The sequence below is a fragment of the Barbus barbus genome (genome assembly GCF_936440315.1).
Source record: "Barbus barbus genome assembly, chromosome: 27".
NCBI classification, from domain to species: domain Eukaryota; kingdom Metazoa; phylum Chordata; class Actinopteri; order Cypriniformes; family Cyprinidae; genus Barbus; species Barbus barbus.
This window is the reverse complement of record NC_136755.1, coordinates 11,364,244-11,380,690: the sequence shown is the minus strand read 5'-3', so window position 1 is coordinate 11,380,690 and position 16,447 is coordinate 11,364,244. Positions and strand designations below refer to the sequence as shown.

Genomic DNA, 16,447 nt, shown 5'->3' with positions numbered 1-16,447 from the left:
TGACTGATATTCATCATGAGTTTACAGTACAATACAATCTGCAGTGTGTTATCCTGAAACCGTACAATAAACATCTTGTGATGTACTTTTGCCATTTATACTGATATACGATACTGTATTATGACACATTTTGATTTAGATTAAATAACACAGCACTGTATTTACAAATTGAGTTTTGATCAGGATGGTTTTGTCTTTGGATCATACACAATAAGCATTAATCTCAAACAAAGCATATTAATTTGGGGAAGGGAGGAAGTCCAGTTCAAGAGATAGCCAGCAGCACTAATAAAGTCTTAGGGAGGATGGTCAGCAGACTATAATAATATTTTCTCCTGGATATTATCTAGATTGTCTTTGCAAGCCAGAGTTGCTAGATGGACCATCGTTTACGTCTGTGCGAGCTGGCACACTCATATCAACCTTTCATAATAAGATACAGCATCTCACAGAGGGGCAGCCGCAGCAGGATGTGCACCAGGCTGGATCACCACGAATACTCTTAAGATGGCTTTCACTGTAGGCTGGGTCTCCTGAGGACAGGACTTCTCATTCAGACAATGAAAATGAACAGCACTGACAACTAAAGGTGACCTGACCCTCCAGAAAAGTATGTCATTTTTTGAGGACCAAGAACTCTTTATTGTGAATGAAAGTTCTGTTTAAACTTGTTTAATCATTGGTCAGAAATGATCAAACTTGGGCTCTTATTTATTATAACTTGATTATTACTACTGTATATGTATATGTATTGTCATTTTTATTAGATGGGATGGAATGTTTTAGAATAAAACAAAACAAATAATACCAACATAACATCATTTGTTAGTTGATAAGGCACTTATTATAACTTGATTATTACTATAATATAACTATAGAAAGCTATTGCTTTGTATTTGTGTGTGTTCTGTATTTTTTATAAGACAGGATGAACTGTTTTAAAGTGAAACAAAACTGATAGAAAAAAATGACTAGTTAATGAAAAAGGAAAATGTATGTACAATTTTAGTCTTAAAACATGTTTTAATTTAGATAAAAGCATTAATGTGAGTGTATTATTTTATCCAATACAATTATAGACTGTACATTACATAGTAAAATATATAGTAAAGAAGATTTCATTGTTTAGTCTGTCATGATTAATGTTTTTGTTTTTCAGACCTCTTGTAGAAACCTCAGATTAGTTGTAGGACTATGACTGCACATTGCAATAATGAAATGATATAGTATTAATATAACAACGATTTATTTGTGGTCATTAGTTTAAACCTCTTATTCACAGTGCAAGCAACTCATTATTGATGCATTGTAAACATTCCTATTGCTGTATGAAAAAAAGAAAACCTAAATCCGTACAGAAAAACAGTCCTGCGAAATCAGACAAATGTAAACAAACTTGACAAAAAGTAAATACACATTTCAAATTTCACAACCACTCCCAAACATTTCCTCATATGGACTTTCAAAATCTTTTTACATGTCATTAAAGATAGTAAACGAATGGAAGTGTCTTCTGGCATCCACTTCCTGCATCCACATGGGACTGTCGCTGCGGGTGAGAGGTCAATTGTTGACTTCCATATATCCAGTAATATTATGCTGCGGCATCCCAGGACAATGTGACCCTCCTCGGATCACCTTCATTAGCTAGTTGAAGCGCTTCGGAGTACAAGTGAGCGCACGGGAAGGCCGGGATATAACCCAGGGTGTGCACCGACCGCACCATCTCCAACTCCGGCTGCAGTTTGACGGTAGCGCGGGGAGGTAAGGCGGATAACTGCGTGTAGGGCATATAGCTTTTCATGCTAGCGGCAAATACAGTTACTCTAGCGCTCTGTGCATCAAAGCTGTGCTACTATGAAGGCATCTCACACCCGCAGTCATAACAAGTGACATAGCGAGAGGCGAATCTGTTTCAAAAACTACAGCAGTGACTTTTTTATTGTACTGCATGACTTTCCGCGTTGTCTGCCAAAAGCAAAAGCCGTCCCCAAGTCACTGGGTTCAGCTGCAAGTGTGAAAACAAAGGCGAAGATAAAGCATTCTTGCATGCAGTTGCACAGCAGCGCGTGCCCGCTGGGGCTAGCCAGTTAGCGCGAGCCTGACACAAAATAAAGTCATGATTACAGACGTGCGTTAGCTGTTATTTGAGGTGGTTATTAAAGCAGACCGTAGCCGAGTTGTTTGTATCTCTAGCATGACTAACTGACACATGCTGACTGGCTGTTAGCAGTTATATTGTGATGTTTTGACAGCCCCCCTTGTCCCCTGCGGGTGACTCCTCGACCATGCGACAGTGGTGCCTTCCTGCTGTGGCTCCACGCGCCGAACCGCTCCCAACGGGCCGATTATCACCTCAAATCTCAGGTAGGACAACAAATATGATGTGCAAACATTTTATATGAAGTTTATATGTATACTACTAGATTTGCATTTCTTGAAGGAATGGCAGTGTTTGCAAAGTAGCATAATTGATTTGTAAACTAAAATGTTAGAAAATAGAAATGATATGAGATTGACAGCAATATGAAATATAAGAAAACAAATGGTCGTGTTCAGCGTCCCTTTTGCAGTTCAATAATAATAATAATACTATGAAAAACTGTCATTATTTGCTCTCCCTCATGTTGTTACAAACCTGTATGGCTTTATTTTTTCTGTGGAACATAAAAGGTGAATTTCTGAAGAACATCCTGCTCACTCTTTTAAAAAAATACCATAAAAGTATTATCAAAGGGGTCCAATATGACTTTTGTGATATATTCCAAGTCTTATGGAAGAGTTTTGTGGAATCCAGTTCATTTCATATTCATTTTTTATAGGGCCTATTGTTTCAAAGCGTGAGGAAATGACAGAATTTTCTTTTTTTTTTTTTACTATATATTTTTCTCTTTTTTTTCCCCCTATACATAGCCCCACCTCCATTCCATTCATAGTATTCTCTGTTGTTGTTGTTGTTTTTTATTTTGGAACAGTCTGACCAGCCAGTAATACTGCTTTAACCATTGACATGAGTTGGGGGTGGGACTATCTGTTTTGCTTACCAATGGGAGATTTTTACTGTTCAATAGATTGCAACAGTGCCCACCCACTTTTGTTTTTGCAGCTTTGGTTCCGAAAGTATTTCCGAAAGTATTTCTCTTAGGGGTTAAAAAAAAGTTTCAGATGTTTAACTGGCTATGAGGTGAATCACAACATTGTAAATTTTGAAGCAAAATGGCACAGGAATGCTTACTTTAATGGGAGAAATAACTACAATCTCATGAAGCATTGCAAATGACATAAAATAAAAACAATGCAGAAACAAAACTAGTAATATAAAGATGCTTATGTTTATGCTTATGTTGCTTATGTATGTGTGTGTGTATATATATATATATATATATATATATACACCTTTCAGAATCTGCAAAATGTTAATTATTTTACCAAAATAAGAGGGATCATACAAAATGCATGTTATTGTTTATTTAGTACTGATCTGAATATGATATTTCACATAATGTTTACATATAGTCCACAAGAGAAAATAATAGTTGAATTTATAAAAAATTCAAAAGTTTACATACACTTGATTCTTAATACTGTGTTATTACCTGAATGATCCACTGCTGTGTTTTGTTTAGTGATAGTTATCCATGAGTCCCTTGTTTGTCCTGAACAGTTAAACTGCCTGTTGTTCTTCAGAAAAATCCTTCAGGTCCCACAAATTCTTTGGTTTTCCAGCATTTTTGTGTATTTGAACCCTTTCCAGCAATGACTGTATGATTTTGAGATCCATCTTTTCACACTCAGGACAACTGAGGGACTCATTTGCAACTATTACAGAAGATTCAAACGCTCACTGATGCTCCAGAAGGAAAAGCCATGCATTAAGAGCAAACATTAACTGAATGAAGAGGGGTACATTTTTCTTGTTTTGCCTAAATATCATATTTACTGTACTATTAATATTATTAATAGTACTGCCCTTCAGAAGCTACAGATGATAATTACATGTTTTCCAGAAGACAAATTAAATTAAATTTACTTTGATCTTCAAATTCAAAAAGTTTTCACAGCCCCGGCTCTTAATGCATGGCTTGTAGCATGTCTGTCTTTAATGGCTTAGAAATTTATAGTTAAAAATCAATTCGCCTATGGAAAAAATAAATAGATTTTTACTTCCATAGAATGGAAACATTCTACAATCTGTTATTTTTGCTGTTCTTTGTGGTGACACTAGTGATGCAGAAATGAAGGTTAATATAATTATCAACACAACATAATTGCCTTTTTTTTACCCTGTCTTGTCCCGCAGATATCAGGATGGAGTGTTGTGATGTGGAGCCGCGCTATACCATTGAACAGATTGACCTGCTCCAGCGTTTAAGACTGTCAGGGATGACGAAACCTCAGATCATTCAAGCCCTTGAGTCTTTAGAGAGGCTTGATCCAGACCATCGTACCCCATGCTGCAACAATCACTCGGCCCCACCCAGTGCCCCTACCTCCGCAGCCCCTGCTGCTCCCTCATCCTCCTCCTCTTCTTCCTCTCTTACCTCAGCCACCACACAAACCCCTGTTATGGATGCTGCATTATCGCCTAGCAACAGCTATGATGCCTCGCCCCCGCCCATGTACCCACCCAGCGGAGTTCAGAGGTCGTTTAGTTACGACTTGGCAGAAGAGGACTGGGATTTGGAGGAGAAGGTGGAGGAATACATGAGGTATCTTTTATGAGCTGCCTCTGTGGGCTACTCTTCTCAGGTCTACTGAGAGGTAGAGATTATTATAACAGCTGATAATGACAGTGAATGTCCCTGAGCAACAGTGTAATTTTCAGAGAACAAGAGCCCTTTCTGAATCAGGTCAGGTGGACATTTGGTTCAAAATGGATACTTTTTGTAGCTTTTTCTGTTACTGCTTTGGCTCTGGAGAATGGCACACGAAACAGTATGTTCCTCATTTAAGGCAAAACACACAGGTGAATAGGGGAATAATTAACTAAAAGATATCACCAATACTTCTCCAGTTGATTGATTAGGGTTAAGAATTGCAAACTTTTTTGTAATTCAAGTTTTCTGAAATGTTATGCTTGAGTACACAAAAGAAGCATTATCTAATGGAATATGCACTCATTTCCTGAACAGAAATCTGAACATTGTAAAAAGCCAGGTTTTACAACCAATAGCCAGAAAAAAATCACCATATTTTTAGGAATAAAAGCTAGATGTGAAAATCTTGGTTGTAATGCATGAATAGTGAATGAAACATGAAATCACATGAAAGCATTTCAATAAATGAAAGTATAAAAAGTTTACTGTAAAGAAAATGCACTGTACAAAAAAATTAAATAAATATTTTCTAAAATTCTTTGGGATCTAAAATTGCAATAAAATTAAAGCTATATATCTAACTAATTAGTTTAATGTTCAGAATTTGAAGTTGATTGGTTCCTGTGATATTTTGTTTAGGTGCTATATCAAAACTCCATTGAATTTTTTTTATGCATTGTTCTGTCACAAACTTATAAATTTCTGTCATGGTATTACTTCTAACACAAAATAAAAATGCTTGTCTTTGTTTGGACTGTAGGAGGGACAGCAACCTTGTAAAAGAAGAGATAAAGGCTTTTCTCAATAACAGAAGGATCTCGCAGGCAATTGTGGGACAAGTCACAGGTACTCTAAATGATTTCTGTCTTGCAGTGGAAAAAGTGTAGCCAACAGAGGAAGTTTTCTTATCATGCAAACCATCAGAAAATGGGGTACTTAGTATTGTTTTTACATCTAAATCCATTAAACATATTTATTTACTGTACATTCACAAAGTATTAATTATTTCCTGTGCTGAACAGGAGAAATATATTATTCATATTTTTATTTTCCTACACGTCAAGGGTGCTCCAAAATTTTGCCCATCAAGACTGAGAGAAAATCTGGGCCAACCACAGCTTTGATAACCCAAACGCTGACATGAAGGAACAAACCGCAAGCATGTGAAACTAGTGCATGTGCGACAAGTGCATAGAGAAATTCAGACATATATCGAACATGTCTGCACAACAAAATCACTGAAGTCTGTGAAACAAACTGCGATTGCAAGTTTAGTTGGCATTTCCTTGTATTTACTTGATTTATTACACAGATTATTCTTTATGCTGTGAAATATCAGCACTGGATCTCATTAAATACACAGAGTACAGACTGGGTAAAGATGTGCTTGCAGTATCAAAATCAGTTTATTTCAAGGACATTCACAGTTTTCTAAACATTATTATGTGTCAAAAAAGCAAGACGTTTGTTTGAAATGTAAGTTTGTTGAGTCAATATTACATTGATCACGTGCTGAACTATTATTTAACAATTTTATTTAAAAAATATTTTAGAAATGGTTGGACCTTGTATGTCCTTGTAAAATAACACCAATTAAATGAAGCAATCTTATTTTACTATACTATTTGAATTAGTTTTTATTTTTCTATTTCCATTTTTCATTGTTATTTTACGTGCTTTTGGTTTTTATATTACTATTTATTTATTTTTTATCTTTTCATTTATTTTCTAGTTAGTAATTTTAGTGCTAAAACTTAAAATTATTTAAGTTAGTTGCAAAGGCCACATTTCTTTTTTTCTCCAGTTTTTCATCTGTTTTTTTTTTGGTTTTTTTTATGTTTTACTTTTATTTATTTTTTTAATTATTTAAATGAACAAAAATGTTTTTAATAATTTTAGTTACCATTAATAACCCTGGCATGGTATTTCCAGAATATTTGGTTTTATTTTGGTGTTTCTACTTTTCCTGCCATTTCTTCACTGGTTATTTTTCTTTTCTATGACGATATTCTGCAGGTATCAGTCAGAGCTACATCTCTCAGTGGCTTCTGCAGCAGGGGCTGGAGATGAGCGACTCCAAACGCAGGGCGTTCTATCGCTGGTACCTGCTGGAGCGCAGCAGCCCAGGTTAGTTGTGGTTCCTCTGCAGGGAGATGATTTGCCAAAAAAAAGGCAGTGGCCTGAATTTTAGGCTTGGGGCTGGCTTAAGCAGGAAAAGAGTTTTATGTTTAGTTTTGATATATATATATATATATATATATATATATATATATATATATATATATATATATATATATATATATATTTTTTTTTTTTTTTTTCGGTCTTCATTTGCTATTCTGCCTTAAATTCCCTATATAGTTTGCATGGTCCTTGAGGGCTTTACATTAAAGAAATCAGGACTGTGTATTGGAAGGATATGCTATGTTGCCACACTGAATTGAAATTCAATCAACTGGTGTCATTTCCCATCAATTGTGCGCTTAGGTTAATGGTGTTCTTGGCACATCCAAGAAGTGTAATTCGGAAATGAGCCTTAAACCCTTTTAGGCTGTAACTACGCCAACACCCGCATCATCTCGCATTTATAATACAAAGAACATGTTGATGCGTAAAGGAGCTAATTATGTAATGTGAAGCCCTCCAGGACCACTTCTGCTCTCCATCTCCCAGGTTAGACCTTCGTTTGTAGCTCTCAGTCCTGATCCTGGGTTTGTCAAATGCTGGTTTTCATGTCCTCTCTGCACTGAGGTGCAATTAACACCTGACCCTACTAACAGAGCCCTGAGCATGACGCTTTTAAATTCTCTACAGTGCTAGAGAATTGAGCATGGCTCCAAGAACCTAATCACTTTGAATGTCTATTAACACTGCTATCTACAATTAAGTTTTCTCAAAGGATTTTCATTGAGCATTATGTTAATATTTGTTAACCAAAATTTTCGGCCCTCGAAGGGTCTCTAGTTAACACAGTTTTCTGATTGCCCAAATTGGTTAAAGGAATCAGATGGAGTGAAAACCAGCATGCTCAGGTCCCCAGGAGCAGGACTGACACTCCCTGGAATAGGCAGAGAGAACTGCTGATGCACCTCCTCCCCTGGTACTCTGCTCACCAATCCCAGTCAGGTAATGTCCATGCAGCAGGGAAACACAGCTTCAGTTCAGTACATATGGTTTGGGAAATTAATATTTGTTCTCTTTGAGTCTTAAGCCACCTTTTTACAATCTCCAAAAATAATAGACCAGAAGTCATTCATTTCCAGTGGAGAGTAGTACGGCCGCTGCGTGGAGTTCTGATCGAATGCATAAGTGAAATTTCAGATCTGATTTGAGCTTCGGATGAGTAGAACTATTTTAACTTTTCCAGCTAGACCATATGCGATCTAATAAAATATTCTAATAAAAATTGTGAGATTAGAATTAACAATATTCTTGCACTAGTACATTATTCTTTAAATACTATTTTTGTAAAATGGGCAGTTATAAAAAAATTATGTCTGAAATACTAATTACAAAATTCATTAAGTTGATTATGTCAAGAAAACCCATTAGGCTTTTCTTTTCTTTAATTTTTTTGTGTGTGGAAATACACGTGCGTTACAACCAGTTACGACTGCCACTAGGGGGCAAAATGCGACAACCGTCCGGAACTAGTGGAAAGGTGGTTTTAGTATCTTTTAGAATGACTCTTTAGATTTCATCGAAAATTACACTCTCGTGATGTTCTAAACCTGAATGACTTACTTTCTTGCATGGAACACAAATGCCATGAAAGTGTATGGGGACCAGGGACCATTTTATGGAAAAGAGCAGCAGACAATCTGCTTTAAGTATCTCCTTTTGTGTTCCATGGAAGACAGTAAGGCTGTTTTGAAACAACTTTAGAGTGATTTAAACAACAAAATGTTTTATTTTTTTGGTGAACCATCCCTTTAATTTGTGTTTAACCACATGCGGGAAATTCATATTTTCTTGTGATTTTGGTTTGTGTGCATTTTAAGTTCTATATTCCATATATTTGGATTATGTTCACAACAGGTGCCACATTGTCCATGCGTTCACTGGTGAAAGAGGAACCTGACTGGAGGTTGGCTGGAAGCCCTGCAGACAAGGCAGCAGTTGGGCCTTTTAGACTGCGCAGAGGTAGTCGCTTCACCTGGAGAAAGGAGTGCCAGTCAATCATGGAGAGGTAAATCACAGAGCATTACTGTCTTTGGCACTATTCAGACAGTAATTGTTTCTCAGGTTGACATCTGTAAAAGAACATTTGCATGACTCCTTTGAGATAAATTCTCTAAAACGCAGACATGCTGCAGTTAAAAACAAGTCTCGCTCTATTTTTCCAAGTAATCTGTTTCTATACATAGGAAACTATTTATGAGAGTGATAAGCACATAATACAGTGGAATTCTCTCCAATATGTGCATTTATAAAATATTATCATTTTTCTTTTTTTCCCTTTTTTTTTTTTTTAACAATATCCATCCAGTGGTTGATTCACCATAGGAATTCTGAATTTTAAGAATATGGTATTGTGACAGTGTACCCACAAAATTTGAATATTTTTTTCATTCACAAGCATTTTTAGACTTAATGTCATTGTCATCAACATTAAGTAGCCTGTTTAATTAATTTGCAGTGTTACACAGTGTTCTTAGGCCTTTCCTGTTGGTTGAACAATGATCATGACATCCCAAGTCTTGTTCTGATTCGCTCTGTTTGTTCTCAGTTTCTTTATAGAGAATCAGTATCCTGATGAGGCCAAAAGAGAGGAAATTGCCAATGCTTGTAATGCTGTCATTCAAAAACCTGGTAAGTGATTGCAATCAGTATTTGAACTGCCTCAGACCCAGACTAGCTGTAGCATTGCCATCTTTGTTGCAAATGTTCCCCTGCCTCACTGAATATATAAATGCCATCACGTATTGATTTAAATGATTAATTTCTTATATAAATGTTGTTTCAGGATGCAAACTTTCAGAATTTGAACGAGTCACTGCGCTCAAAGTGTACAACTGGTTTGCCAATCGGAGGAAGGAGATGAAGAGACGTGCCAACATAGGTGAGACAGCAAGAATGATTGTCTGACAGGTTGTCACTGATTGTAAGTGACACAAGCGTTAAAGGTGGGGTAAGCGATTTCTGGAAGCCAGTATTGATATTTGATATCACCAAAACAAACACACCCCTACTTCAAAAGTGTCTCGCCACACACATACGTAGCCTATGCAACCCAGGCAATGATTAGTTCTGTGAAACAAAGCAAAACCAGTGTTACACCGTGTCTACACCGGACACGAGCGGTGCGAGAAAATAAGTCATTATAATCAGTGATGCTGTCTACACTGGATGCTGCGCGGCGCGACAAATCTCTGACAGAAAACTGCTGCTGCGTTCTATTTACAGACCTGCCAACCTGTACACATTTTGCGTAGCGGGCACGCATTTTGACCTCAAAGTACGCAGGTACGATTTGTCACTTTAAACTACGCAAAAACCTGGTGACGCCTTTGTGCAGCACAAACCAATCAAGCAACAGCAATGATAGAGCACTTCGACCAATCAGAGTGCTGGGTTCATTCCCCATCTAGCAAGTGGGATGATTGACAAATGCGTAGACCTATCAATAAAAAGAGACCGCAAATAGACAGCAAAACTAAATCCCGCTCGGTCTCGTACCTTTTTTACTCCGGCCGTCTGATTTCTTAAAAGAGGACAGTACACACAATACTTACAACTAAGGTAAACGGGTTGGGGTGGATGTGGAAAGTTAAAATATTGAGTTGAGTTGACGTGATCGCATTGATATTCAAGACGAACTATGAACAGAATAAAAGCACTCATTCATATTCAGTCAGATCTGCTGCGGTTTATTTGTGTTCATATAGCTGCACTCACTGAACAGCGTCCTAATATTAGGGCTTTTACTCCAAAAAAGTGCACGTACTTGGATAAATACTGATATATTTGCACTAGAGCTTCGCCCGGGTCTAATAAACCTTTTAAAAAGTCTTACCGGACTATTCACATCTGCGTTCAGCTGCTGACAGAGTTACCGTGTTTGAGTAACAGCTTCACAAACAGTCTTTTCAACTACACAGTATTATTTCTGTATTACAGTCTTTCATAAGTTAATAGTTCAGATATAAACACTGATGTTTATGGTAGCGATCAAAATAGACCTTTTGAAAGTTAACTGGCGCTTCAAACGTTTGTGTCGATTGCATTGTTTGGCCACTAGGTGCAGAAATGTGACTTAAATGTATTTGTGATTGAATCAAGAGATTTGTTTAAAAACACTGATTCATCCAGTAAAGAAACAAGTGAAGTATTTGAGTGAGACATTAAATCATTCATTCAAACCACTTTTTCATCATTTTAATATGAACTAAATAATTTAAATGTTTAATAATTAAACACTTTTAAATAGACTGCAGCAATAATATTTTGTTTCGTGGGAGAATTGTGATCTCTGTTTGAGTCAAAAAAAATTGTGATTCTCAGTTTATCCAGAATCGTGCAGCTGTCGTATGTGACTGAGTGCAGACCTTTGGTAAATATATAACATGAATAACGTTATCCTAACACAACATCATTTTCAAGCTAGTTTGCCTATTCACCATATATATATAGCCCCCCCCCCCCCCCCCCCCAATCACACAAGTGGATATAGCCCCCCCCCCCAATCACACAAGTGGTACTAAAAAAAAATTTCAAAGGTTGGCAGGTCTGTATTTATGACGTGCTGACACAAATTTCAAATGATTTTCAACGGTCGCTTTGTGGCAGACTTCAGCGTGTCCGGTGTAGACACAGTGTTACTCTCCTATCGGGAAGAAACAAAGTCACCTCTGCGTCCGATCGCAGGCCTTGAGTTCTCACCAGCGCTGGAAAGCTGATCCAACATTTACACGGGTCGTACTCCTTGCCTTATCGCTCAGCAGGGCGTTTTCCTCTTTTGTTTTTTATTCCCATCTCTATCTTTTTGTTGCTCGGCTCGGCTGTTCACTGAACACGCTCTCCTCCATATCATGAGTAGACACGCCCCTTACTGCTGATTGGCTACAAGTTTGTTTTGGCACTTGGTTTGGTACTTTTTTTTCTAAAGTGTTTTTAAAAAAATGACATACCCCACCTTTAAGCAATTATCTAGGAAGCCTGAAGTTTTCTTTTTTTTTCTCCAGTACTCCATGTGGAATGTTCCTTACATTAAGCCACCAAAAGAACAAAATCGAGAACAAATTTTAATAACAAAATCAAGAACCGTCTGTCTGTGGGCCCCCGTCCAGTAATGATCCCTGGCTACTAAAAATAATTATTTATACATTACTGATCAAAGGTGTGGTCTCTGTAAGATTTTTGTAATGTTTTTGAGTCTCTTATGCCCACAGAGTCTGCATTTATTTGCTCAAAAATACAGTAAGAGCAGAAATACTGTGGAATATTATTACAATTTAAAATAAATGGTTTCTATTTGAATATATTTTAAAATGTTAAATATTCCTGTGATGGCAAAGCTGAATTTTCAGCAGCCATTACTCCATTCTTCAGTGTCACATGATCCTTCATAAATCAATCTAATATACTGATTTACTGCTCAAGAAACATTTCTTATTATTTTCAATGTTGAAAACAGCTGCTTATTGTTTTTGTGTAAAATATGATACATTATTTTAGGGTTCTTTGATGAACAGAAAGTTCAAAAGAACAGCATGTATTTGTAATAACAATTTTATAATTCTATTATAAATGTCTTTACTCTCACTTTTGATCAATTTAATGCATTATTGCTGAATAAAAGTATTCATTTGTTTAAAAAAAATCTTACTGACCTCAAACGTTTGAACAGTGTATATTGACGTATTGTAATGTGACTTGTCTAAAGATAATTAAATTATGTTATTTTGAGGGAGCATTAATCATTTTGATATTAGCCTTTGCAGTCAGATTGCTACATATTGTCATTGTTATCATCGTTAATACACTTTCTGTCTCTTTTACTCAGAGGCTGCCATACTGGAAAGCCATGGGATAGAGGTGCCCAGTCCCAGCTGCCACTCCATCAGTGAAGAGGTTGAAACTCAGGAGTTTGGAGATCAAGTCATGAGTCAGCGGTTCTCTGAGCAGGTTAGAGGTTGTTGTTGTTGTTAATGCACTACTTGGACTGCTTTTGTGCTAATGATTGTTCACTTGAACGTGATGTGTTTGTATCCAGGAGGAGCTCTCTCAGAGAAAAGACATTGAGCCAGAAGGTGCCATGCTACCTCCTGTGGAAGTGGTGTCTCCTCCAAGCCCGACCTCTCAACTCGTGGAGCGGAAATTAAATGAATCAAAAAGGGAGGCTACTGATGACGATTAACCAATGAGCCGAGTCATATTTTTGTTCCAAAGTGGCTTGACGTGGTTGTTCTCAGCCAAGCCTGACACTCTAAATTCTCTGGTGCCTCTAGTGGTAGGGAGGCCACTCTTATGTATCTACAGTAATCACGCTTGTAGTAACGGCAATATTTACTCTATACAGTATATCGTGCATTCCAAGACAGTCTTAACGCTTCCCGCAAGAGGGAAAAATGCGTAAGGTGCAAACTAGTAACTTTCTCATTCTGCTAAAGCTGTTTGCTTTTATTTCTCAGTGTTCTCATATACAACAGTTTCACCTGTTATCTCAAGCGAGCAGTCTAGAGAAACCTGCAGGACAGGTGTTTAATTTGACAGAACGGGTGCACTGAACCCAGTTTGAAGTCTGTGAATTTTAAGAGCTTAACAGTCTCTTATTTGTCATATGCAATAGTTAAAGAACGAGATTGGATAGATACACCCCTAATAGATATGCCAACTCAGGTAGAACTAAACTTGGCAATTAAATGAGAAGTTTTCACCATCATAGAAATCAGTGTTTCTCACAATAATGGTTCATTGGGTAGAAATGTGCCCTGTCTCAAGCATACAGGACTGTGTATATATTGTTTTTCTTTTTTTTCAGATGTGATCTGGAAGTAATATTCAGATTATCATGACTCTGTTTTTGTATACACAACGATTGTAAGCTCTTTGTATCCAGCTACTTAAGCTATACTGACCCTGACTAGTGTGAGGGGTCTAAAATGCTTTAACTTTCCCCCCTAATGTATTATTTGCTATAAGCATCATTTACTTACCTCTTTAATAAGGTAATGCAGTATGTAAAACTACAAGTATAATATTAGCATTTAATGCAACAAGCTGCTTTTCAATGGATTGATATCCACGGTTTGTTTTTCTGTGTCTTAACGAAAGCCAAAGCTAGGCCAAGTTGTAAAAGAATGCGTTTTACATCAGTGTCAAATAGACTTGACGATTGCTTAAGGCACATCAACGTGTCTCGTAAGAAGCGCTTTGAGCGTGCAAAGGCTGTAAGCTGCACAGTATGATTATTCTGGCCTATCAGCTCCGTACACCAACAGGATTCAATGCTGCACGCTGTCAAGGCCCCCTACTCTGTGCTTTTTCCTAATGATATCAAACAATAAAATGAATGAACAAATGTAATGTTGAGTTTGAATTTATGTTTGGGAAGGATTTAAAGACATTTTTTTTGCATGCTAATTTTACCCTTTAGGTAAAACAGGTAACATAACTGAGCCCAAGTTTGGGGTTGGTAAGAGATATATATATATATATATATATATATATATATATTGATTTAATTAAAATACAGTAAAAACTAATATTGTGGAATTACAAATATTGGAATTTTTGAAAAGTATTTTAAAGTATTAAAAATGCTGTTTTCAATTTATATATATATATATAAAAAAAGTAACATTTCTTTGTCAAATCTGAATTTACAGCATTCGTAACGCTTAAAGGGGTCACCGGATGTCCATTTTCCACAAGTTGATATGATTCTTTAGTGTCTTAATGAAAAGTCTATAATATACAATTTTTGTATGCAGTGCTGCTTAATATTTCTGTTCAAAAGAACGTCTCGGTTACGTATGTAACCCTCGTTCCCTGAAGGAGGGAATGGAGACGCCACATCGGTGACCGACGAATTGGGATCTCGGCTGAGAGCCGTATCATCTTCGAGTGTACATTGGCATGCGATAATTGCATCCAGCTGCTGCTCGTCATGGCACGAGCATAAGTAGGCAGCAGGTGCAATGCATATTCAGGTTTTCGCTGAGGAGCCGAGCCAGTGACCCGGCGCCCTGCGGTGGTACAGCAACTGTGGTGATGGGATGTGACGTCTCCGTTCCCTTCCTCAGGGAACGAGGGTTACATCCCGAGACGTTCCCTTTCAGTCGGTCGCTCCGAGTCACGTCGGTGACTGACGAATTGGGATCCCTAACAAAGCGCCACTATTGCTGCCCCTTCCAGTGCCCCTAGTAAACCACCTAGTCCCCCCGCAGGAACTGGGGCGGAAGATAGGACAGGGCTTATGTGGAGAGAGTCTATTACTGTTGTTCCACTAGACCCATACAGTAAGACTTATTGGATAACACTGGGAAAGCATTCCAGGGATGCTGCAGAATCCACATCCTGCCTGCAGGGAGGTATTATGTGGCGATTACACATATGGACTGGGCATTAAGGGCAGTACAACATATGGAATGTCTCTGAGGTGGCTCCGGCCCAGTTAGGAGAGAGGCAACACCGACAGAGACAGCAGAGCGAAGTCTGCCAAGGGAAAGACACGGGCTCACCAAGGGGGGAGAACCGTACCAATAATAATACACGGGATCACCGTGGGGATGACAACATATGGACACCTAGCCTAGCACAGGGGTCAACCAACAGGCGTACTTATAAGTGTTAGGCCTGGTGCCAGACGTTCCGCCTCATCTAGCTGCCGAGGGTGATGGAGGAACTTCACAGGGTTCGCCTTGTGGGGAACTGAACTGAAGAGCAGAATAAGCGCACGTATCTGGTCCGTAAAGGGGAATGGCGCGGCAAGCAAGACACCGAGCAGTTCCTCTGGTTTTACTGGCTACTCGAGGCAAGTACACGAGAGGACACTGGCTCTACATGAAGGCTATAAAAGTCTCCCAGCCCGCAACTCTAGTACATATATCTGTCAGCGAGGCGCCTTGCGCCAATGCCCAGGAAGATGCAACACTCCTTGCGCTTGAGAGAATTCAAGCAGTTCAGCATTGACCGAACACGTTCCTCTGCGAGGCGTGCCATCAGGTTGACCGAGTCCAACTCAATACCAAGAAAAGAGATCCTCTGCACTGTAGAGAGTTTGCATTTTTGCGGCGTGCTAGAGGAATGGGGGGCCCACGGAGATTTACTCGGCAGGTTTATGCCTCAGGTTTACCCTGTCTATTCACCAAAGTAACCCTCTTCTGCGGAACAGAAAAAGAGCTAGATCGGGGCATAGATAAGGGGACTCCACCTCTCCTGAGGTATGGGAATCCCGGCAATGCCGAGATGGTCATCCTCCCGCAGTGAGAGCATGACTCATCCAAGAAAGTAGCCTCAGCATGCTTAATGCCCAAACAAGTGAGGCAACGATCGTGACTGTTATCCATCCAGATAACAGGACCGCATCCAGAAAGGCGTGGGTGAAATTAACTCTTTAATTTAGAGTTAAATTAAAAGTTCAATTTTTAAATTGAAATTAACCGCTGCAGCGCCGTCACACCAAC

The 16,447-nt window shown here is 38.3% G+C and overlaps 1 protein-coding gene across 2 annotated transcripts; it reads left to right on the top strand.

Annotated features, from left to right (window-relative positions):
• Nucleotides 1–1,531: 1,531 nt before the first annotated feature.
• LOC306847203 (homeobox-containing protein 1-like) lies at nt 1,532–14,343 on the top strand. 2 transcript variants are annotated; one of them, XM_079381026.1, is made up of 11 exons: nt 1,532–1,764; nt 2,256–2,367; nt 4,301–4,709; nt 5,578–5,663; nt 6,834–6,944; nt 7,818–7,943; nt 8,856–9,006; nt 9,547–9,629; nt 9,784–9,879; nt 12,823–12,944; nt 13,033–14,343. In XM_079381026.1, exons 2-11 carry the CDS (start codon nt 2,289–2,291, stop codon nt 13,174–13,176), a joined length of 1,407 nt encoding a protein of 468 aa, XP_079237152.1. In that variant the 5' UTR covers nt 1,532–1,764; nt 2,256–2,288; the 3' UTR covers nt 13,177–14,343. The 2 variants fall into 2 exon arrangements, with proteins under 2 accessions (XP_079237152.1, XP_079237153.1); XM_079381027.1 differs by lacking the exon at nt 7,818–7,943.
• Nucleotides 14,344–16,447: the final 2,104 nt, after the last annotated feature.

Coding starts and splice junctions, on each gene's coding strand:
- LOC306847203 (XM_079381026.1), top strand. CDS start 2,289: ATGCGACAGTGGTGCCTTCCTGCTGTGGCTCCACGCGCCGAACCGCTC. Junction 2,368..4,300: donor ATTATCACCTCAAATCTCAG/GTAGGACAACAA, acceptor CTTGTCCCGCAG/ATATCAGGATGGAGTGTTGT. Junction 9,630..9,783: donor TGCTGTCATTCAAAAACCTG/GTAAGTGATTGC, acceptor ATGTTGTTTCAG/GATGCAAACTTTCAGAATTT.